Source organism: Entelurus aequoreus, linkage group LG04 (genome assembly GCF_033978785.1).
Source record: "Entelurus aequoreus isolate RoL-2023_Sb linkage group LG04, RoL_Eaeq_v1.1, whole genome shotgun sequence".
Taxonomy (NCBI): Eukaryota; Metazoa; Chordata; class Actinopteri; order Syngnathiformes; family Syngnathidae; genus Entelurus; species Entelurus aequoreus.
Genome location: NC_084734.1, coordinates 90,200,385 through 90,227,563, shown reverse-complemented (window position 1 = coordinate 90,227,563; position 27,179 = coordinate 90,200,385). Strand labels below are relative to the sequence as shown.

General features: G+C 40.2%; 1 protein-coding gene across 1 annotated transcript in view; it reads left to right on the top strand.

Annotated features, from left to right (window-relative positions):
* Positions 1-27,179, top strand: part of LOC133649166 (amyloid beta precursor protein binding family B member 2) — a 190,917-nt gene that overhangs the window by 139,628 nt on the left and 24,110 nt on the right. The window contains exon 10 of the mRNA XM_062045998.1: positions 21,141-21,216. Coding sequence (XP_061901982.1) covers positions 21,141-21,216 — 76 coding nt within the window. The remainder of the gene's footprint in view (positions 1-21,140; positions 21,217-27,179) is intronic.

Sequence of the window (27,179 nt, the reverse complement as noted above, 5' to 3'; positions counted from 1 at the left end):
GATTACTGCTTTGCACACTCTTGGCATTCTCTTGATGAGCTTCAAGAGGTAGTCACCTGACATGGTTTTCACTTCACAGGTGTGCTTGAAGCTCATCGAGAGAATGCCAAGAGTGTGCAAAGTACATAACTCCACATGTGTACATTTTTAGTTTTGATGCCTTCAGTGACAATCTACAATGTACCGTATTTTTCGGACTACAAGTCGCAGTTTTTTTCATAGTTTGGCCGGGGGTGCGACTTATACTCAGGAGCGACTTATGTGTGAAATGATGAACACATTAGCGTCAAATCTCCAATAATATTATTGATGTCATTCACGTAAGAGACTAGACGTATAAGATTTCATGGGATTTAGCGATTAGGAGTGACAGATTGTTTGGTAAACGTATAGCATGTTCTATATGTTATAGTTATTTGAATGACTCTTACCATAATATGTGAGGTTAACATAGCAGTTGGTTATTTATGCCTCATATAACGTACACTTATTCAGCCTGTTGTTCACTATTCTTTAGACATTTTAAATTGCCTTTCAAATGTCTATTCTTGCTGTTGGCTTTTAGCAAATACATTTACCCAAAATATGCGACTTATACTCCAGTGCGACTTATATATGTTTTTTTCCTTCTTTATTATGCATTTTCGGCCGGTGCGACTTATACTCCGAAAAATACGGTAGATACCTTTTTACCTGCACGCTGCCTCCCGCTGTCATCTGCATATTGTGATCACGACGAACTATCATCGTCGTTCCCGACATCTACAAAGCAATTAGCTACCGGCTGCCACCTACTGATAAGGTGTGGTATAACACGGTTACTCTGCCGAGCTCGAGACAGCACCGACACTCATTAACAGCACATTATTTGCAGATCATAATTACTGCTTTGCAAAAAATATTTTGAACCCATATAGGTTAAACTGCATAATCTCCCCCGGCACACCAGACTGTATCTCACGGCACACCAGACTGTATCTCACGGCACACCAGACTGTATCTCACGGCACACCAGAATGTATCTCCCGGCACACCAGACTGTATCTCACGGCACACCAGACTGTATCTCACGGCACACCAGACTGTATCTCACGGCACACCAGACTATCTCACAGCACACCAGACTGTATCTCACGGCACACCAGACTATCTCACGGCACACCAGACTATCTCACGGCACACCAGACTGTATCTCACGGCACACCAGACTATCTCACGGCACACCAGACTATCTCACGGCACACCAGACTGTATCTCACGGCACACCAGACTGTATCTCACGGCACACCAGACTGTATCTCACGGCACACCAGACTGTATCTCACGGCACACCAGACTATCTCACAGCACACCAGACTGTATCTCACGGCACACCAGACTATCTCACGGCACACCAGACTATCTCACGGCACACCAGACTGTATCTCACGGCACACCAGACTGTATCTCACGGCACACCAGACTGTATCTCACGGCACACCAGACTATCTCACGGCACACCAGACTGTATCTCACGGCACACCAGACTGTATCTCACGGCACACCAGACTGTATCTCACAGCACACCAGACTGTATCTCCCGGCACACCAGACTGTATCTCACGGCACACCAGACTGTATCTCACGGCACACCAGACTGTATCTCACGGCACACCAGACTGTATCTCCTGGCACACCAGACTGTATCTCACGGCACACCAGACTGTATCTCACGGCACACCAGACTGTATCTCCCGGCACACCAGACTGTATCTCACGGCACACCAGACTGTATCTCACGGCACACCAGACTGTATCTCACAGCACACCAGACTGTATCTCCCGGCACACCAGACTGTATCTCACGGCACACCAGACTGTATCTCACGGCACACCAGACTGTATCTCACGGCACACCAGACTGTATCTCACGGCACACCAGACTGTATCTCCTGGCACACCAGACTGTATCTCACGGCACACCAGACTGTATCTCACGGCACACCAGACTGTATCTCCCGGCACACCAGACTGTATCTCACGGCACACCAGAATGTATCTCCCGGCACACCAGACTGTATCTCACGGCACACCAGACTGTATCTCACGGCACACCAGACTGTATCTCCCGGCACACCAGACTGTATCTCACGGCACACCAGAATGTATCTCCCGGCACACCAGACTGTCTCTCCCGGCACACCAGACTGTATCTCACGGCACACCAGACTGTATCTCACGGCACACCAGACTATCTCACGGCACACCAGACTGTATCTCACGGCACACCAGACTGTATCTCACGGCACACCAGACTGTATCTCACAGCACACCAGACTGTATCTCCCGGCACACCAGACTGTATCTCCCGGCACACCAGACTGTATCTCCCGGCACACCAGACTGTATCTCACGGCACACCAGAATGTATCTCCCGGCACACCAGACTGTATCTCACGGCACACCAGACTGTATCTCACGGCACACCAGACTGTATCTCACGGCACACCAGAATGTATCTCCCGGCACACCAGACTGTCTCTCCCGGCACACCAGACTGTATCTCCCGGCACACCAGACTGTATCTCACGGCACACCAGAATGTATCTCACGGCACAACAGACTGTATCTCACGGCACACCAGACTGTATCTCACGGCACACCAGACTGTATCTCACGGCACACCAGACTGTATCTCACGGCACACCAGACTGTATCTCACGGCACACCAGACTGTATCTCCTGGCACACCAGACTGTATCTCACGGCACACCAGACTGTATCTCACGGCACACCAGACTGTATCTCACGGCACACCAGACTGTATCTCTCGGCACACCAGACTGTATCTCACGGCACACCAGACTGTATCTCCCGGCACACCAGACTGTATCTCTCGGCACACCAGACTGTATCTCACGGCACACCAGACTGTATCTCACGGCACACCAGACTGTATCTCACAGCACACCAGACTGTATCTCCCGGCACACCAGACTGTATCTCCCGGCACACCAGACTGTATCTCCCGGCACACCAGACTGTATCTCACGGCACACCAGAATGTATCTCCCGGCACACCAGACTGTATCTCACGGCACACCAGACTGTATCTCACGGCACACCAGACTGTATCTCCCGGCACACCAGACTGTATCTCACGGCACACCAGAATGTATCTCCCGGCACACCAGACTGTCTCTCCCGGCACACCAGACTGTATCTCCCGGCACACCAGACTGTATCTCACGGCACACCAGAATGTATCTCACGGCACAACAGACTGTATCTCACGGCACACCAGACTGTATCTCACGGCACACCAGACTGTATCTCCTGGCACACCAGACTGTATCTCACGGCACACCAGACTGTATCTCACGGCACACCAGACTGTATCTCCTGGCACACCAGACTGTATCTCACGGCACACCAGACTGTATCTCCTGGCACACCAGACTGTATCTCACGGCACACCAGACTGTATCTCACGGCACACCAGACTGTATCTCCTGGCACACCAGACTGTATCTCACGGCACACCAGACTGTATCTCACGGCACACCAGACTGTATCTCACGGCACACCAGACTGTATCTCCCGGCACACCAGACTGTATCTCACGGCACACCAGACTGTATCTCCCGGCACACCAGACTGTATCTCACGGCACACCAGACTGTATCTCACGGCACACCAGACTGTATCTCCCGGCACACCAGACTGTATCTCACGGCACACCAGACTGTATCTCCCGGCACACCAGACTGTATCTCTCGGCACACCAGACTGTCTCTCCCGGCACACTAGTGGTTGAAAAACACTGGTCTAGAAAACGGATGGTTGGATCCAACTTAAGTGTGATTAGTATTTAATCGTTAACTTTCCCCGCCATAGATCAGGCAATGCAAAACAACATTCATCCAGCCCATGTGTGCGCTGTAGCCAACCAATCACCACGTTTGTAGGCAACCAATCACCACGTTTGTAGGCAACCAATCACCACGTTTGTAGGCAACCAATCACCACGTTTGTAGGCAACCAATCACCACGTTTGTAGGCAACCAATCACCACGTTTGTAGCCAACCAATCACCACGTTTGTAGGCAACCAATCACCACGTTTGTAGCCAACCAATCACCACGTTTGTAGGCAACCAATCACCACGTTTGTAGGCAACCAATCACCGCTGTAGGCAACCAATCACCACGTTTGTAGGCAACCAATCACCACGTTTGTAGGCAACCAATCACCGCTGTAGGCAACCAATCACCGCTGTAGGCAACCAATCACCACGTTTGTAGGCAACCAATCACCACGTTTGTAGGCAACCAATCACCACGTTTGTAGGCAACCAATCACCACGTTTGTAGGCAACCAATCACCGCTGTAGGCAACCAATCACCACGTTTGTAGGCAACCAATCACCACGTTTGTAGGCAACCAATCACCACGTTTGTAGGCAACCAATCACCACGTTTGTAGGCAACCAATCACCACGTCTGCGTCACCCGCAGTCATGGCTGCTCTTTCCAAGATTGTGGCAGCAGCAATTTGAAATCCATCAGCAAGCCAAGCTGGCCACAGGCTCTTTCCTATGAAGAAACGGATGCTTTTTTGTTTCTTTGTGCATTCTCCTCCGCCCCTCAGAGGCCTGCAAAGTCATAAAAGCTGCATTTGTACTGTATGGTGGCTCATGTTGAGGTGGCACGCTGCTTAAACATTCCCGAGCTCACTGTCTCATCCACACCTCACTTTCCTCCCTGGCCCACAGGCCAGGAGTGTTATCGACCCGGAGTGTGCGAGCGCAATTAAGCCGCAGTTATAGCCTTCACACTCAACTCATAAACACAACCTCGTGATAAATAATGGCCGTGAATGTTTCATATTTTGCATCCGGTGACATCCATTTGGCCGGTCTTCACTTCTCATTTGTTTCCAGCTTGTGTTTAGTCCCGGCCAAAAAAACATCCTTCTCTTTTTCTGGTAATGAGGGGAAATGTGTCATCTTGGCATAGCTTACCAACCCCTAAATGTATCCCAGCCCACACTTCTCAAAGTCTGCTTCATTCCTCGCTCCGTCTGCACCTTTCTCATTACAACTTGTTAGAAATGACTCGTTACATTTCTGCATTATTCCGTCGTACACTTTTAGCTTTAATTTAAGATTATAGGCAGCATACACTTCAGGCCAAAAGTTTGGACACACCTTCCAGTGTTTCCCATAAACTGCCAAGATACCTGTGGCGGTGGGGGCGTGGCTATGGGCGTGGTCACCATGACATCATCGAGTAATTTGCATCATTTACTACAATGATTTGATTTTCTCTAAAAAGGCTCAAAAAATGTATACTTGCTAATTAATGAGAACAGTTTTGTTTTAAACGTCCATCCATCCATCCATTTTACAATATAATTACAACACTTTATGTACATATTTATATACAGATTTGAACAATAAGTTATTCACTGAAATATATTTATTAATTGTGGTTCTTACAAAAAATATATCTTATAAAATATAAAAGCTAAAATGTCTCTTAAAGCTCTGCCCCTTTAATTAGTGCATACTAAATAATTTAACTTTAGCCTACTACTACAAGCATATTATTTACCAGCAACATAAAGTGAAACAGAGACAGAGGTGTCCTGCCACAGTCAGTAACAAATAAACAGAAAACAGTAGTGGTGGTAGATAGACACAAAGCTTCATCAAACATCTGATCCACTGAACAAAGAGCTCCAAAAATGTTGAACTTTAGACTGCCATCAGTTTTACTCCCTACACTTAACCATGTGTTTCCTACTGCCTGCACACTTTGCACCCTTTGTTATATACACATGTTGTGTTTCTAATAGAAATACATTTAATAAAGTCAAATACAAATAAGGCAACAAGAGAAGTATCCTACACTTCTCTTTTGTAAAGTAAATGTGAACAGCCGATATGGGCATCTACATCTACTATATGATTTGCCTGAGAAGCTGGACAGGACAAAAAAAAATATATATATATATATATTTTTTTTTTTTTTTTTTTTTTTTTAATTTTAATTTGTGGCGGACGTAATTCTTTCGTGGCAGGCCGCCACAAATAAATGAATGTGTGGGAAACACTGCCTTCTAATTCAATGCATTTTCATGACTACCGTATTTTTGTAAGAGGGTTATTTGTGGCGGTCCACCACGAAAGAATTACGTCCGCCACAAAAAAATAAAAAATTAAATTAAATTAAAATTATATATTTATTTATTTATTTATTTTATTTTTTATTTTTTTTATTATTTATTTTTTTTGTCCTGTCCAGCTTCTCAGGCAAATCATATAGTTGATGTAGATGCCCATATAGGCTGTTCACATTTACTTTACAAAAGAGAAGTGTAGGATACTTCTCTTGTTGCCTTATTTGTATTTGACCACTACTGTTTTCTGTTTATTTGTTACTGACTGTGGCAGGACACCTCTGCCTCTGTTTCACTTTATGTTGCTGGTAAATAATATGCTTGTAGTAGTAGGCTAAAGTTAAATTATTTAGTATGCACTAATTAAAGGGGCAGAGCTTTAAGAGACATTTTAGCTTTTATATTTTATAAGATATATTTTTTGTAAGAACCACAATTAATAAATATATTTCAGTGAATAACTTATTGTTCAAATCTGTATATAAATATGTACATAAAGTGTTGTAATTATATTGTAAAATGGATGGATGGATGGACGTTTAAAACAAAACTGTTATTATTAATTAGTAAGTATACATTTTTTGAGCCTTTTTAGAGAAAATCAAATCATTGTAGTAAATTATGCAAATTACTCGATGATGTCATGGTGACCACGCCCATAGCCACGCCCCCACCACCACAGGTATATTGGCAGTTTATGGGAAACACTGAACACTGTTACAAATATGCGCCACACTGTGAATCCACACCAAACAAGAATGACAAACACATTTCGGGAGAACATCCGCACCGTAACACAACATAAACACAACAGAACAAATACCCAGAACCCTTTGCAGCACTAACTCTTCCGGGACGCTACAATATATGCTAAATACCCGCTAAAATATGGCAGTGCCTTGTTGGCATTTTTTTTTCATGAATTGAGTTGATTTATTTTGGAAAACCTTGTTACATTGTTTAATGCATCACAACAAAATGAGGCATAATAATGTGTTCATTCCACGACTGTATATATCGGTATCGGTTGATATCGGAATCGGTAATTAAGAGTTGGACAGTATCGGAATATCGGATATCGGCAAAAAAGCCATTATCGGACATCTCTAGTTGTAACAACCTGAAGTAAGTGTCTGTTTTGACGTAAATGACCAAATATGTTTTTTGGCCTTCAAAAGAGTCAAAAGTGTTCAAAGCAAAAAGAGAACACTCACATAGTGAAAAATGGCACAAATGGATAAATCAAAATTTTATGATCTAATTAATGTAGGGGTGTCCAAACTTTTTCCACTGAGGGCCACACACGGAAAAATGTAAGCATACGGGGGCCATTTTGATATTTTTCATTTTCAAACCATAACAAAATATATAGTTTTTTTTTTTTTTTAACCCTTAGGGCTCCCGGGGACCAGTCAAGGGTCTCAGTCATTAAAATGTTAAAAATAAGTCAAATTATTATTATTATTTTTTACAGTATATCTCTACATCAACTTCAGGTTGATATCAAGTAAAAAAAAAAAAAAAAAACAGGTTTTATGCCTTTTCTGTCAAAGACAACTTTGTTTTTTATAGTAAAACTGAAATAGGCAGTATTTAGTAATGAGAGCCCTAAAAGATCAATAATGCAGGACACCATTGATTTGAATTCTTTAATATTTTTGAGTAATCACAGTGAAAAGTGAAATAAAATCCCACTAAATATATTTGGGATCCAAAAGGTCTCTCACTCATAAAGTGATACATTTTTATTCTTTTTTTTTTCACACTTAAATTACGAGATCAACTTCAGACATATCTGTCCATTTTACGTTTGAACTATTATTTTGTTTGTTTTATGCTCTTTTGTCAAATGAAACTTTGATGTTTTTATATGGCAACCACACAATATATGCAATATTTTTTCCACATAAAATATTTTAAAGTGACATTTTTTAAGTAATAATTCATTGTAACATAGATTTTTTTGTATTTTTCCTTTTTTTTTTCTCGAGCAATGGCAAAAAAAATTAAAATAAACAAAGACAAAAGAAGAAAAAAACAGCCTGCATGGCATTTTTTTATCAACATTGCAACTTTTTCTCGTTAGATTTCACCTCATTACACTTTTTTAAAATGTTTTTTTTAATGTTTGCAATACTAACAATTTTGCAATTTTTGCAGAATGTGCGGGGGGCCGGTAAATGATTAGCTGCGGGCCGCAAATGGCCCCCGGGCCGCACTTTGGACACCTCTGAATTAAAACAAAGCATTAACGTCAAAATGTTATGATGCAAAAAGCAATAGGAACACATTTCAGTGCAGTCATTATAGCACAAAGAAAGTGAAAAAAAAATGGTGTGGAATTTCACCAGGACATGATGAAGATATTGGTGTGGAAGATGTAGGCTGAGCAAATGTGGAATATAAATGTGTCATTAATCCACATATTGGCAGTGGCACAGAGCTAAACGCACGCTAGGAGGAACATTTGATCTGAATATGCATTCCAGTCCCAGGACCCCACTCTGAGAAGTTCTACCTGCATGCTGGGGAGGAAGCAGAGTCTACCACATGCACGTCTAATAACATATGAAACATATAACTAACATAAGAAGTTCTACCTGCATGCTGGGGAGGAGGCAGAGTCTACCACATGCACGTCTAATAACATATGAAACATATAACTAACAAGAGTTCTACCTGCAGGCTGGGGAGGAGGCAGAGTCTACCACATGCACGTCTAATAACATAAGAAGTTCTACCTGCATGCTGGGGAGGAGGCAGAGTCTACCACATGCACGTCTAATAACATATGAAACATATAACTAACAAGAAGTTCTACCTGCAGGCTGGGGAGGAGGCGGAGTCTACCACATGCACGTCTAATAAGATATGAAACATATAACTAACAAGAAAAAAAAATCCTCTGAAGGATTTATTCATGCAAATATGTTGCATCCTCTAATCGCTCTTTTCAGCGGCCTATTTATTATCACTGCTTTTATTCTGCCATCTTTTTGGTTGAAATTCATTTTGGCCTTTGGAGATTTTGGTTTGACATATTTCTATATTTTTTACAAGGCGGCAGCTTCAGAGGGTGACCAGATGTTCTCTTTTCTCTGGTCACGTTTTGGAATTTTTAGAAAAACACATCCAGGATTTCATCACTTCACTTGATCCACTTCATCATGGCTTGCATTTATTTTCCCCAACACGTGTTTTGCATGGCGTGTGTGGACTTTAAAGACTGTTTTCCAGTCAGGGCAATCATTAAATGCAATGACTGGTCGCAATGTCAAACCGAAATGTTGGTTGAAAAACTTGAAAGTCAAAAATGTAGGACTTTGCAACAAACTACCTATAAGTCATTGACCATTGATTATAAAATGGTGTGTCTTTCATAGAAATAATGTGATGCAGTGTTTCCCACACATTCATTTATTTGTGGCAGCCTGCCACGAAAGAATTACGTCCGCCACAAATAAAAAAATAAATTTAAAAATATATATATATATATATATTTTTTTTTTTTTTTTGTCCTGTCCAGCTTCTCAGGCAAATCATATAGTTGATGTAGATGATCATATAGTTGATGTAGATGTAGATGATCATATAGTTGATGTAGATGTAGATGATCATATAGTAGATGTAGATATAGATGATCATATAGTAGATGTAGATGATCATATAGTTGATGTAGATGTAGATGATCATATAGTAGATGTAGATATAGATGATCATATAGTAGATGTAGATGATCATATAGTAGATGTAGATGATCATATAGTAGATGTAGATATAGATGATCATATAGTAGATGTAGATGATCATATAGTAGATGTAGATGTAGATGATCATATAGTTGATGTAGATGTAGATGATCATATAGTTGATGTAGATGTAGATGATCATATAGTTGATGTAGATGTAGATGATCATATAGTAGATGTAGATATAGATGATCATATAGTAGATGTAGATGATCATATAGTAGATGTAGATGATCATATAGTAGATGTAGATGTAGATGATCATATAGTTGATGTAGATGTAGATGATCATATAGTTGATGTAGATGTAGATGATCATATAGTAGATGTAGATATAGATGATCATATAGTAGATGTAGATGATCATATAGTAGATGTAGATGTAGATGATCATATAGTTGATGTAGATGTAGATGATCATATAGTAGATGTAGATGTAGATGATCATATAGTTGATGTAGATGTAGATGATCATATAGTAGATGTAGATGTAGATGATCATATAGTAGATGTAGATGTAGATGATCATATAGTTGATGTAGATGTAGATGATCATATAGTAGATGTAGATGTAGATGATCATATAGTAGATGTAGATGTAGATGATCATATAGTTGATGTAGATGTAGATGATCATATAGTAGATGTAGATGCCCATATCGGCTGTTCACATTTACTTTACAAAAGAGAAGTGTAGGATACTTCTCTTGTTGCCTTATTTGTATTTGACTTTATTAAATGTATTTCTATTAGAAACACAACATGTGTATATAACAAAGGGTGCAAAGTGTGCAGGCAGTAGGAAACACATGGTTAAGTGTAGGGAGTAAAACTGATGGCAGTCTAAAGTTCAACATTTTTGGAGGGGCAGAGCTTTAAGAGACATTTTAGCTTTTATATTTTATAAGATATATTTTTTGTAAGAACCACAATTAATAAATATATTTCAGTGAATAACTTATTGTTCAAATCTGTATATAAATATGTACATAAAGTGTTGTAATTATATTGTAAAATGGATGGATGGATGGACGTTTAAAACAAAACTGTTATTATTAATTAGTAAGTATACATTTTTTGAGCCTTTTAAGAGAAAATCATATCATTGTAGTAAATTATGCAAATTACTCGATGATGTCATGGTGACCACGCCATAGCCACGCCCCCACCGCCACAGGTATCTTGGCAGTTTATGGGAAACACTGAGATGTGAGCTGCTTCTTACGGTCTTTTTCTTCTTCTCCGTGTACTTCAGGGACTTTGCCTATGTGGCGAGGGACAAGAACACGCGGGTGCTGAAGTGTCACGTGTTCCGATGTGATACGCCTGCCGCAGCCATCGCCACCAGTCTCCACGAAATCTGCTCCAAGGTGGGCGCCATGAACACATTTAGGTCCGCACCACTGAGCTATACAGTGGAACCTCAATTTCATATGTTGTCAATATTCAGTGTTTTATCGTTCATAGTTAATATTGTAAATGCCACATTCTGGGTGTCTCATTTAGTAGAAAATGTTAAACTCCATTTTGTTTCTTAAGACGGTCTGTCATAACGTTTTAGCATTCAATCAGACATTATTGTGACTTTTTGTATTAGTGTTCCTAAAAATAGGACCAAAACACACACATATTGTATAGCACATTGTCACAGTTTATATATGTTTGCGTGTGTGTGTGCGTGCGTATATTTATATTTTTATATATATATATATATATATATATATATGTGTGTGTGTGTGTGTGTGTGTGTGTGTGTGTGTGTGTGTGTGTGTGTGTGTGTGTGTGTGTGTGTGTGTGTGTGTGACTTTGTTGCTTTGTCGTCGGCGTGAGATGAACCCTCCAAGCGTGTGAGATGATGTTGATGTGTGTGCTTAAGTGCTCTCCTGTGAGACACGACTCAGACTAACCACACACTTTGATTAATGGCACCTGCAATTAATCGAGAGTGTCTGGCATACAAAGTGAGCGCAGGGATCCAAACACACACAAACACACACACACACACACACACACACACCAGCGCGCTTGAAAGAGTGCGGGCGCTGCAGCAGAAGAGCGGCCAAGTGGAAAGCGAGAAACAGATTGCATCTTTTCACACGGTTGCATTCAGAATTCAAACAACGTGTCCAGTGAGCGATGTTGTGTTGTTTGTGTCGCTGCCATAATTGCTTGGCGTGGATTTAGCATCCAGGAACTTTTAATAGAATGATTCATTAGTGAGTAACATTTACAAGTTACAGAAATGGAAAATTAATCATGCCAAATTGTGTGTGGGACTTATGTTGTTTCTCAGAATAATCAGTCAGTTTTGCGTAACCTTTACAGTCTGTTTGAATTGTTTAACTAGGGAAAAAATAATTATTTCCTTTAATTATTTACATTCCAGTCACCCTTTATGCTTACTGTATTTTCCAGATCATAGGGCGCACTGGATTATAAGGCACATTGCTGATGAATGCTCTATTTCTGATCTTTTTTCATATATAAGGCGCATTAAAGGCCTACTGAAAGCCACTACTAGCGACCACGCAGTCTGATAGTTTATATATCAATGATGAAATCTTAACATTATAACACATGCCAATACGGCCGGGTTAACTTATAAAGTGACATTTTAAATTTGCCGCTAAACTTCCGGTTGGAAACGCCTCTGAGGATGACGTATGCGCGTGACGTAGCCCGGGGAACACGGGTATGCCTTCCACATTGAAGCCAATACAAAAAAGCTCTGTTTTCATTTCATAATTCCACAGTATTCTGGACATCTGTGTTCGTGAATCTGTTTCAATCATGTTCATTGAATTATGGAGAAGGAAGCTGAGCAAGCAAAGAAGAAAGTTGTCGGTGCGAAATGGACGTATTTTTCGAACGTAGTCAGCAACAACAGTACACAGCCGGCGCTTCTTTGTTTACATTCCCGAAAGATGCAGTCAAGATGGAAGAACTCGGATAACAGAGACTCTAACCAGGAGGACTTTTGACTTCGATACACAGACGCCTGTAGAGAACTGGGACAACACAGACTCTTACCAGGATTACTTTGATTTGGATGACAAAGACGCAGACGTGCTACTGTGAGTATGCAGCTTTGGCTTTTTTTTGCGTATGTACGTAACTTTTTTAAAATATATAAGCTTTATGAACCTTGGGTTAGGTGAACGGTCTTTTGGGCTGAGTGATTGTGTGTGTTGATCAGGTGTTTGAATTGTATTGGCGTGTTCTATGGAGCTAGGAGCTAGCAGAGGAGCTAGGAGCTAGCATAACAAACACGCAGGTGTTTTTATGCAGGATTAATTTGTGGCATATTAAATATAAGCCTGGTTGTGTTGTGGCTAATAGAGTATATATATGTCTTGTGTTTATTTACTGTTGTAGTCATTCCCAGCTGAATATCAGGTCACCCCCGGCTCTCACAGCATCTTCCCTATCTGAATAGCTTCAACTCCCCACTAGTCCTTCACTTGCACTCTCCTCATCCACAAATCTTTCATCCTTGCTCAAATTAATGGGGAAATTGTCGCTTTCTCGGTCCGAATCTCTCTCACTTCATGCGGCCATCATTGTAAACAATAGGGAACTTTGCGTATATGTTCAACTGACTACGTCACGCTACTTCCGGTAGGTGCAAGCCTTTTTTTTATCAGATACCAAAAGTTGCAATCTTTATCGTCGTTGTTCTATACTAAATCCTTTCAGCAAAAATATGGCAATATCGCGAAATGATCAAGTATGACACATAGAATAGATCTGCTATCCCCGTTTAAATTAAAAAAATGCATTTCAGTAGGCCTTTAATGCCTGCTTCACACCGACGGCGCTTGCCGCGCTTTAAATCTGCGAGCAAAGCGCCGTCATTTTTGTCAATTTTTCCACGAATATCCCGATCTCCCAAGTAATGTTATGCTTTGATACGCTCTGATACGAATTAGTTGCCGCTTTGTTACCGTTCCTCACGATTTGATCCCGCTTTGATAAGCTTTAAATCACGATTTGATATGTTTTATTACGCTTTATTGAACATTATTACGCTTTGATGCGATCCTGATGCTTTAAATCAGGCTCTGACACGATTATCAAGCTCTGTTACAACAAAAACAAACAAAAAATGTGAAAAACTCAGTATACTGTTTTCCACACATTTTTATATTCATTTATTTTTTCACTTTCTCTTTTTTTCTCTCGTTATATTATGTTTTATATCTTCATTTCTATTATTTTTGTCATCTTAATAAATATCTATCTTTTATTTATTATGCCAGTTGAAAATATTCAAAGGCATTTCTTTTAAATGTAACATATTGTCTTTATTATGAACATTTTCAGAAAGAAAAATGACCGACAGTATTGTCAAAGTGCAAAATAAAAAAGGCAATGATGCAAATGAGAATGAACTTGTAATCCCGCTTCACAGGAGATGATGGCACGGTGCAGTGGTGATGGCGGGGTGTTTATCCCTGCAGTGGTGATGTCGGGGTGTTTATCCCTGCAGTGGTGATGGCGGGGTGTTTATCCCTGCAGTGGTGATGGCGGGGTGTTTATCCCTGCAGTGGTGATGTCGGGGTGTTTATCCCTGCAGTGGTGATGGCGGGGTGTTTATCCCTGCAGTGGTGATGTCGGGGTGTTTATCCCTGCAGTGGTGATGGCGGGGTGTTTATCCCTGCAGTGGTGATGTCGGGGTGTTTATCCCTGCAGTGGTGATGGCGGGGTGTTTATCCCTGCAGTGGTGGGGCGGGGTGTTTATCCCTGCAGTGGTGATGTCGGGGTGTTTATCCCTGCAGTGGTGATGGCGGGGTGTTTATCCCTGCAGTGGTGATGTCGGGGTGTTTATCCCTGCAGTGGTGGGGCGGGGTGTTTATCCCTGCAGTGGTGATGTCGGGGTGTTTATCCCTGCAGTGGTGATGGCGGGGTGTTTATCCCTGCAGTGGTGATGTCGGGGTGTTTATCCCTGCAGTGGTGGGGCGGGGTGTTTATCCCTGCAGTGGTGATGTCGGGGTGTTTATCCCTGCAGTGGTGATGTCGGGGTGTTTATCCCTGCAGTGGTGATGTCGGGGTGTTTATCCCTGCAGTGGTGATGTCGGGGTGTTTATCCCTGCAGTGGTGATGACGGGGTGTTTATCCCTGCAGTGGTGATGGCGGGGTGTTTATCCCTGCAGTGGTGATGGCGGGGTGTTTATCCCTGCAGTGGTGATGTCGGGGTGTTTATCCCTGCAGTGGTGATGGCGGGGTGTTTATCCCTGCAGTGGTGATGTCGGGGTGTTTATCCCTGCAGTGGTGGGGCGGGGTGTTTATCCCTGCAGTGGTGATGTCGGGGTGTTTATCCCTGCAGTGGTGATGTCGGGGTGTTTATCCCTGCAGTGGTGATGGCGGGGTGTTTATCCCTGCAGTGGTGATGTCGGGGTGTCACTGAGCTTTCCTACGCTTTTAGTCAAGTTTTGCTGAGCTTTGTCCTGCTTTTTCACGCTTTGATACGCTCTCGGCACTTTATTCCATTCTTGACAGAGCGCATCATTTTTTTAAACCGTTTAAAAAATGTTGGCGAACTTGCCGCATGTCCCGCTTCACTACAAGCTTCCCCACCATCCATTAGGACCCTCACGCTTTAATCAGGCTTTGTTACGCCGCTTTGCATGCCGCTTTAAAGCGCCGTTGGTGTGAACCTAGCATAAAGACATCATTAATAGAACATACATAAGCCAATGATCCTAATGAATGACTGTATATGTTTCAGTCCCAACAGTATTTAGTCACTAATATTTACATCTTGTGTTCACAGGTGTCACATTGATCAGTGTTATTATCTACACTTTATTTAAAGTATTAGCACATTACTTCAGTTCACATTAGCTTTCTCCGAGAGCCCTAACGTGAGCTTTCCTTGCACATTTATTTAAGAAAATACCAAATGTAAACATTTCATTCTTTTCGCCAAAATAGGATATCAATTTATGAAAATAATTAAACATGTTTAGTATTGTTTACTCATATTTGAAAATAGGAAATAATAATAATGTGAGGACATATTGCATGAAACAAGTGTGAAAATATTTACCTTCAAGATTTTTACACCACTGACAATAGTTTCAACAGACTACATAAGAACTTAATATTACAAAATAGTATTATATGCACATTTATTTCAAATAAATTGTTCAAATATTATTCAAATAAATTGTTAACTGGAATCAATGATGCGACTCTTTGAATTTCTGTAATCTCATAATATATTTTCACGTGGCTTTTTTTCAGAAAAACCCATTTATATTTCGCAAAGCAATAATTGGTTAATATTTAAAACAAACATGCGTATTTCGCAAGCAAATATTTTTTAGCTTACCTCATTATTAACAACCCTGTCTGCAACTGAAGTGGGTGGATCTTTCCTCTCCATGTCCACGGCAGTTGTCCATGTAAACAAAGGATGAAGTCTGTAAGGTTTGCTCACTTTCGGTTGACATCAAGTCAAGTTCAAGTTTATTCACAATACCATAGAACAATTACAATAGTAGTGAATATCATTTAAAGATATTGGTAAGTGAAATAGCTTTTGACAGGGGGTCCAGAGGACAGTTTATACATGGAATGATGAAAAATGGTAGCAAGCACTACAACAACAACAAAAAACAACAACAACGCTATATGATAAACATAAGATAATAGTACTAAAGCACGCATACACATACATTCATTGGACCATGCAAAACCCAACAGTAGTCAACCCCACATGAGGCATTAGAGATAGGTGCTTAATAGCTAAGTTTTCAGTTTCTTTTTGAAGTTGGAGAATGGATACCGCATCTTGAGGCTCTCATTAAGCTGGTTCCAAATCTTAGGTCCCCTGCATACAACACTTGGATCGGTACAAGCCAGTAGACCATGTTTACCTGATATCAGATCTAAGTTACGAGTGTTGTCCAAAAGTAGCAGCTAGTGAAAAGTTTGTTTTCCTTGCTTCAAGTTGTTTCATATGTTTTTGGCGTTTCGCATGTACTTCCAAAGCCTTGAAACCTCGTGATCCATAGTCAATATTATCATGACACCACGTGCACTAAACCTTTCCGGGACGATCAATTTTACGAATAAAACCACCAAACAAAGTCGTAACTTCCTTCTTCCCAACAGTATCAGTGATTTCCCTTTCCATCCAGTCCCATCCAAACTTATTTTTGACATGTTTATCAATTTCTTTTACTCATAAAGCGTCCTTTCTCTCGAGAACCGACATCGTTTACATATGGAAAATGGCGGTAATAACCATTATGAATGATGACGTTATTAAAGGCCTACTGAAAGCCACTACTAGCGACCACGCAGTCTGATAGTTTATATATCAATGATGAAATCTTAACATTGCAACACATGCCAATACGGCCGGGTTAACTTATAAAGTGACATTTTACATTTCCCGCCACACTTCCGGTTGAAAAAGTCCTTTGGATATGATTTATGCGCGTGACGTCACAAAATCCACGGAAGTGGTTGGACCCCATCGACCCGATACAAAAACCTCTTGTTTTCTTCGACAAAATTCCACAGTATTGTGGACATCTGTGTTGGTGAATCTTTTGCAATTTGTTTAATGAACAATGGAGGCTGCAAAGAAGAACGTTGTAGGTGGGATCTGTGTATTAGCGGCTAAGTACAATACTTACAGCAACACAACAAGGACTACTTACTACGCCTAGCCGATGCTTGCCGCCAAACCCACGGATGAAGTCCTTCGTCGCGCCGTTTATCGCTGGAACGCAGGTGAGCACGGGTGTTGATGAGCAGATGAGGGCTGGCTGGCGTAGGTGGAGCGCTAATGTTTTATCATAGTTCTGTGAGGTCCGGTTGCTAAGTTGTGAATGCATACTGTGATGCCTGCTAAGTTGTGAATGCTTTCTGTGATGTCTGCTAAGTTGTGAATGCATACTGTGATGTCTGCTAAGTTGTGAATGCATACTGTGATGTCTGCTAAGTTGTGAATGCTTTCTGTGATGTCTGCTAAGTTGTGAATGCTTTCTGTGATGTCTGCTAAGTTGTGAATGCATACTGTGATGTCTGCTAAGTTGTGAATGCATACTGTGATGTCTGCTAAGTTGTGAATGCATACTGTGATGTCTGCTAAGTTGTGAATGCATACTGTGATGTCTGCTAAGTTGTGAATGCATACTGTGATGTCTGCTAAGTTGTGAATGCATACTGTGATGTCTGCTAAGTTGTGAATGCATACTGTGATGTCTGCTAAGTTGTGAATGCATACTGTGATGTCTGCTAAGTTGTGAATGCATACTGTGATGTCTGCTAAGTTGTGAATGCATACTGTGATGTCTGCTAAGTTGTGAATACATACTGTGATGTCTGCTAAGTTGTGAATGCATACTGTGATGTCTGCTAAGTTGTGAATGCATACTGTGATGTCTGCTAAGTTGTGAATGCATACTGTGATGTCTGCTAAGTTGTGAATGCATACTGTGATGTCTGCTAAGTTGTGAATGCATACTGTGATGTCTGCTAAGTTGTGAATGCATACTGTGATGTCTGCTAAGTTGTGAATGCATACTGTGATGTCTGCTAAGTTGTGAATGCATACTGTGATGTCTGCTAAGTTGTGAATGCATACTGTGATGTCTGCTAAGTTGTGAATGCTTTCTGTGATGTCTGCTAAGTTGTGAATGCTTTCTGTGATGTCTGCTAAGTTGTGAATGCATACTGTGATGTCTGCTAAGTTGTGAATGCATACTGTGATGTCTGCTAAGTTGTGAATGCATACTGTGATGTCTGCTAAGTTGTGAATGCATACTGTGATGTCTGCTAAGTTGTGAATGCATACTGTGATGTCTGCTAAGTTGTGAATGCATACTGTGATGTCTGCTAAGTTGTGAATACATACTGTGATGTCTGCTAAGTTGTGAATGCATACTGTGATGTCTGCTAAGTTGTGAATGCATACTGTGATGTCTGCTAAGTTGTGAATGCATACTGTGATGTCTGCTAAGTTGTGAATGCATACTGTGATGTCTGCTAAGTTGTGAATGCATACTGTGATGTCTGCTAAGTTGTGAATGCATACTGTGATGTCTGCTAAGTTGTGAATGCATACTGTGATGTCTGCTAAGTTGTGAATGCTTTCTGTGATGTCTGCTAAGTTGTGAATGCATACTGTGATGTCTGCTAAGTTGTGAATGCATACTGTGATGTCTGCTAAGTTGTGAATGCATACTGTGATGTCTGCTAAGTTGTGAATGCATACTGTGATGTCTGCTAAGTTGTGAATGCTTTCTGTGATGTCTGCTAAGTTGTGAATGCATACTGTGATGTCTGCTAAGTTGTGAATGCATACTGTGATGTCTGCTAAGTTGTGAATGCTTTCTGTGATGTCTGCTAAGTTGTGAATGCATACTGTGATGTCTGCTAAGTTGTGAATGCATACTGTGATGTCTGCTAAGTTGTGAATGCATACTGTGATGTCTGCTAAGTTGTGAATGCATACTGTGATGTCTGCTAAGTTGTGAATGCTTTCTGTGATGTCTGCTAAGTTGTGAATGCATACTGTGATGTCTGCTAAGTTGTGAATGCATACTGTGATGTCTGCTAAGTTGTGAATGCTTTCTGTGATGTCTGCTAAGTTGTGAATGCTTTCTGTGATGTCTGCTAAGTTGTGAATGCATACTGTGATGTCTGCTAAGTTGTGAATGCATACTGTGATGTCTGCTAAGTTGTGAATGCATACTGTGATGTCTGCTAAGTTGTGAATACATACTGTGATGTCTGCTAAGTTGTGAATGCATACTGTGATGTCTGCTAAGTTGTGAATGCATACTGTGATGTCTGCTAAGTTGTGAATGCATACTGTGATGTCTGCTAAGTTGTGAATGCATACTGTGATGTCTGCTAAGTTGTGAATGCATACTGTGATGTCTGCTAAGTTGTGAATGCATACTGTGATGTCTGCTAAGTTGTGAATGCATACTGTGATGTCTGCTAAGTTGTGAATGCTTTCTGTGATGTCTGCTAAGTTGTGAATGCTTTCTGTGATGTCTGCTAAGTTGTGAATGCATACTGTGATGTCTGCTAAGTTGTGAATGCATACTGTGATGTCTGCTAAGTTGTGAATGCATACTGTGATGTCTGCTAAGTTGTGAATGCATACTGTGATGTCTGCTAAGTTGTGAATGCATACTGTGATGTCTGCTAAGTTGTGAATGCATACTGTGATGTCTGCTAAGTTGTGAATGCATACTGTGATGTCTGCTAAGTTGTGAATGCATACTGTGATGTCTGCTAAGTTGTGAATGCATACTGTGATGTCTGCTAAGTTGTGAATGCATACTGTGATGTCTGCTAAGTTGTGAATGCTTTCTGTGATGTCTGCTAAGTTGTGAATGCATACTGTGATGTCTGCTAAGTTGTGAATGCTTTCTGTGATGTCTGCTAAGTTGTGAATGCATACTGTGTCACTTCCTCTCCACTTTCTCAGCCTCAGGAAGTGGGATGTGACATTTTTTTAATCAGCATTTGCTCCGGTTCAGTAGCTTTCACACTCTGATTCATAACTCGATTAGGATTCATAACTAGATTAGTTTTTATCCACTAATCTCAGTTTGGGGTCAGAGTGGGATAAGATTTGGCATTTCGTCACTTTTATAAAACCACTTTAAAGATTACAATGTTGTCCTTTTTATTTAGGCTCTGTTACCTAACCGTTTTCAATGCTGGACTCTAGAAAGAGGTTCCGCAGCCTCCGTAGCAGAACCTCCATGTTCTGTAACAGCTTCTTCCCTCAGGCCATAAGACTCTTGAACGCATCATAATAATCCCCTCAATTCCCCCCCAAAAAATAGATTAACAGGCTGGAATATAAAGACAATATAACATACATCCATAAACGTGGATACATATGCAAAAGTGCAATATATTTATCTGTACAGTAATCTATTTATTTCTCTCTGCACCTTAATGCTCTTTTATCCTGCACTACCATGAGCTAATGCAACAAAAAGTTGTTCTTATCTGTACTGTAAAGTTGACATTTGAATGACAATAAAAGGAAGTCTAAGTCTTCATCTCACTCTGCTTATGTTTTGTTTTGCACGTCTGGACTATAATAATATATTTCTTATTATTCATCCATCCATGTTTTTATACCCCTTATCCTCACAAGGGTCGCTTGTAAGCTAGAGCCTATCCCAGCTGAGTACTATTATTATTTTTCTATACGCTATATTTTTGTTGTCTCTCTTCCTGTAGATTATGGCTGAAAGGAAAAGTGCCAAAGCTGCAGCTGGCAGCTCCTCCCAGGCTGGCTCTGATGTGCCCTTGCAAGGTACACACACACACACACACACACACACACACGCACACACACACGCACACACACACACACACACACACACACACACACACGCACACACACACACACACACACACACACACACACACACACACACACACACACACACACACACACACACACACACACACACGCACACACACACACTTGTATTGTTTTGTAGCTCCCCTGTGAGAGAATAGGATGTGTCAGCTGGCCGTGTGCTATATTGTCTGCTGTGCTTTCTTGTCACATTCCAACATTCCTCCACATAGCAAACACGACTCTACCAACATAGCAAACACGACTCTACCAACATATGTATGACCTCATCGCCCAGGGGAGATAGCGCCCGGAAAATAATAGTCCCGTATAACTCAATTGAAGTGACTTCAGAACAAATGTTCATCACTGAGCTAATGCTATTCCTCGATTCCTATTCGGTTTAGTGTTTTTATGGAGGTTAATTTGTCTTTATTACGACAGCTTTTTTTTGACACTGAATTTATGCAACTACATTTTTTGTGTTGGAATTTTGTGAACTTAGGGCACGACTGCCTCGACCGCCCTTACCGTTTGCCGCAGTGCCCTCAAAATGGACCACCATCTAGGGCAGGGGTCGGGAACCTTTTTGGCCGAGAGAGCCATGAAAGCCAAATATTTTCAAATGTATTCCCGTGAGAGCCGTATAATATTTCTTAACACTGAATACAACTAAATGTGTGCATTTTTTTAAGTAAGACCAGTGTTTCCCACACATTCATTTATTTGTGGCGGCCCGCCACGAAATAATTACTTCCACCACAAATAAAATATATATATATATATATATATATATTTTTATTTATTTTTTTGTCCTGTCCAGCTTCTCAGGCAAATCATATAGTAGATGTAGATGATCATATAGTTGATGTAGATGATCATATAGTAGATGTAGATGATCATATAGTAGATGTAGATGTAGATGATCATATAGTTGATGTAGATGCCCATATAGGCTGTTCACATTTACTTTACAAAAGAGAAGTGTAGGATACTTCTCTTGTTGCCTTATTTGTATTTGACCACTACTGTTTTCTGTTTATTTGTTACTGACTGTGGCAGGACACCTCTGCCTCTGTTTCACTTTATGTTGCTGGTAAATAATATGCTTGTAGTAGTAGGCTAAAGTTAAATGATTTAGTATGCACCAATTAAAGGGGCAGAGCTTTAAGAGACATTTTAGCTTTTATATTTTATAAGAAATATTTTTTGTAAGAACCACAATTAATAAATATATTTCAGTGAATAACTTATTGTTCAAATCTGTATATAAATATGTACATAAAGTGTTGTAATTATATTGTAAAATGGATGGATGGATGGACGTTTAAAATAAAACTGTTATTATTAATTAGTAAGTATACATTTTTTGAGCCTTTTTAGAGAAAATCATATCATTGTAGTCCAGTATGCAAATTACTCGATGATGTCGTGGTGACCACGCCCCCACCACCCAGGTATCTTGGCAGTTTATGGGAAACACTGAAGACCAACATTTTTGGAGTATAATAAGTCTCTTTTTTTTTATATAACATTGTTATTCTGAAGCTAACCAATATTAAATAAAATACTTCATTTCATTTTTTATTTTTTTTAAAATTTATTTCAGGCAATGACATACAAAAATAATAATAATAATTTAAGTTGACAACACATAATAATATGAATTAATATAGTGCAAAAGGTAATGTACGGTATGTAATGCATGATTGTCCCGTTTTGCCTGAAAGGGAGTGGGAAGAAGATCATTTATTTAATCCCACCCCCAGTTCTCCATTCAGTGATTATTCACATGACTTTCACTCTTACTTTGTTCAAGGATTATAATACAGATGTTGTATCATAGTGGCATTAACACAATCATTATTACACTGTAACAATCATTTGTATCAACTATGTAGGAAGAATGAATATACCAACAATGGTAATAGACAACATAGCAATAATGGTAATAGACAACATAGCAACAATGGTAATAGACAACATAGCAATAATGGTAATAGACAACATAGCAATAATGGTAATAGACAACATAGCAATAATGGTAATAGACAACATAGCAATAATGGTAAGTAAACATTGAGCACATGTTAATAACACTTTGAGACAGAGTAAAGCAGCAGGTCAAATTAAAGACCCTCATCTCTATATTTGAACCAGACCCCATGTTTGTATAATAGTTTAAATCCATTTATAGTTTGTGTTTGCTTGTGTTGTAAGTCCACTTTGTTCCATAGTTTTACTCCGCATACAGACACACAAAAACATAGTTTTACTCCGCATACAGACACACACAAACATAGTTTTACTCCGCATACAGACACACACAAACATAGTTTTACTCCGCATACAGACACACAAAAACATAGTTTTACTCCGCATACAGACACACACAAACATAGTTTTACTCCGCATACAGACACACACAAACATAGTTTTACTCCGCATACAGACACACACAAACATAGTTTTACTCCGCATACAGACACACACAAACATAGTTTTACTCCGCATACAGACACACACAAACATAGTTTTACTCCGCATACAGACACACACAAACATAGTTTTACTCCGCATACAGACACACACAAACATAGTTTTACTCCGCATACAGACACACACAAACATAGTTTTACTCCGCATACAGACACACACAAACATAGTTTTACTCCGCATACAGACACACACAAACATAGTTTTACTCCGCATACAGACACACACAAACATAGTTTTACTCCGCATACAGACACACACAAACATAGTTTTACTCCGCATACAGACACACACAAACATAGTTTTACTCCGCATACAGACACACACAAACATAGTTTTACTCCGCATACAGACACACACAAACATAGTTTTACTCCGCATACAGACACACACAAACATAGTTTTACTCCGCATACAGACACACACAAACATAGTTTTACTCCGCATACAGACACACACAAACATAGTTTTACTCCGCATACAGACACACACAAACATAGTTTTACTCCGCATACAGACACACACAAACATAGTTTTACTCCGCATACAGACACACACAAACATAGTTTTACTCCGCATACAGACACACACAAACATAGTTTTACTCCGCATACAGACACACACAAACATAGTTTTACTCCGCATACAGACACACACAAACATAGTTTTACTCCGCATACAGACACACACAAACATAGTTTTACTCCGCATACAGACACACACAAACATAGTTTTACTCCGCATACAGACACACAAAAACATAGTTTTACTCCGCATACAGACACACACAAACATAGTTTTACTCCGCATACAGACACACACAAACATAGTTTTACTCCGCATACAGACACACACAAACATAGTTTTACTCCGCATACAGACACACACAAACATAGTTTTACTCCGCATACAGACACACACAAACATAGTTTTACTCCGCATACAGACACACAAAAACATAGTTTTACTCCGCATACAGACACACAAAAACATAGTTTTACTCCGCATACAGACACACAAAAACATAGTTTTACTCCGCATACAGACACACAAAAACATAGTTTTACTCCGCATACAGACACACACAAACATAGTTTTACTCCGCATACAGACACACACAAACATAGTTTTACTCCGCATACAGACACACACAAACATAGTTTTACTCCGCATACAGACACACAAAAACATAGTTTTACTCCGCATACAGACACACAAAAACATAGTTTTACTCCGCATACAGACACACACAAACATAGTTTTACTCCGCATACAGACACACACAAACATAGTTTTACTCCGCATACAGACACACAAAAACATAGTTTTACTCCGCATACAGACACACACAAACATAGTTTTACTCCGCATACAGACACACACAAACATAGTTTTACTCCGCATACAGACACACACAAACATAGTTTTACTCCGCATACAGACACACACAAACATAGTTTTACTCCGCATACAGACACACAAAAACATAGTTTTACTCCGCATACAGACACACACAAACATAGTTTTACTCCGCATACAGACACACACAAACATAGTTTTACTCCGCATACAGACACACAAAAACATAGTTTTACTCCGCATACAGACACACACAAACATAGTTTTACTCCGCATACAGACACACAAAAACATAGTTTTACTCCGCATACAGACACACACAAACATAGTTTTACTCCGCATACAGACACACAAAAACATAGTTTTACTCCGCATACAGACACACACAAACATAGTTTTACTCCGCATACAGACACACAAAAACATAGTTTTACTCCGCATACAGACACACAAAAACATAGTTTTACTCCGCATACAGACACACAAAAACATAGTTTTACTCCGCATACAGACACACACAAACATAGTTTTACTCCGCATACAGACACACAAAACATAGTTTTACTCCGCATACAGACACACACAAACATAGTTTTACTCCGCATACAGACACACACAAACATAGTTTTACTCCGCATACAGACACACACAAACATAGTTTTACTCCGCATACAGACACACAAAAACATAGTTTTTAACTTCCGCATACAGACACACACAAACATAGTTTTACTCCGCATACAGACACACACCATAGTTTTACTCCGCATACAGACACACACAAACATAGTTTTACTCCGCATACAGACACACACAAACATAGTTTTACTCCGCATACAGACACACACAAACATAGTTTTACTCCGCATACAGACACACACAAACATAGTTTTACTCCGCATACAGACACACACAAACATAGTTTTACTCCGCATACAGACACACACAAACATAGTTTTACTCCGCATACAGACACACACAAACATAGTTTTACTCCGCATACAGACACACACAAACATAGTTTTACTCCGCATACAGACACACACAAACATAGTTTTACTCCGCATACAGACACACACAAACATAGTTTTACTCCGCATACAGACACACAAAACATAGTTTTACTCCGCATACAGACACACAAAAACATAGTTTTACTCCGCATACAGACACACACAAACATAGTTTTACTCCGCATACAGACACACACAAACATAGTTTTACTCCGCATACAGACACACAAAACATAGTTTTACTCCGCATACAGACACACACAAACATAGTTTTACTCCGCATACAGACACACACAAACATAGTTTTACTCCGCATACAGACACACACAAACATAGTTTTACTCCGCATACAGACACACACAAACATAGTTTTACTCCGCATACAGACACACACAAACATAGTTTTACTCCGCATACAGACACACAAAAACTAGTTTTACTCCGCATACAGACACACACAAACATAGTTTTACTCCGCATACAGACACACACAAACATAGTTTTACTCCGCATACAGACACACACAAACATAGTTTTACTCCGCATACAGACACACACAAACATAGTTTTACTCCGCATACAGACACACAAAAACATAGTTTTACTCCGCATACAGACACACACAAACATAGTTTTTACTCCGCATACAGACACACACAAACATAGTTTTACTCCGCATACAGACACACAAAACATAGTTTTACTCCGCATACAGACACACACAAACATAGTTTTACTCCGCATACAGACACACACAAACATAGTTTTACTCCGCATACAGACACACACAAACATAGTTTTACTCCGCATACAGACACACAAACATAGTTTTACTCCGCATACAGACACACAAAAACAGTTTTACTCCGCATACAGACACACACAAACATAGTTTTACTCCGCATACAGACACACAAAAACATAGTTTTACTCCGCATACAGACACACACAAACATAGTTTTACTCCGCATACAGACACACACAAACATAGTTTTACTCCGCATACAGACACACACAAACATAGTTTTACTCCGCATACAGACACAC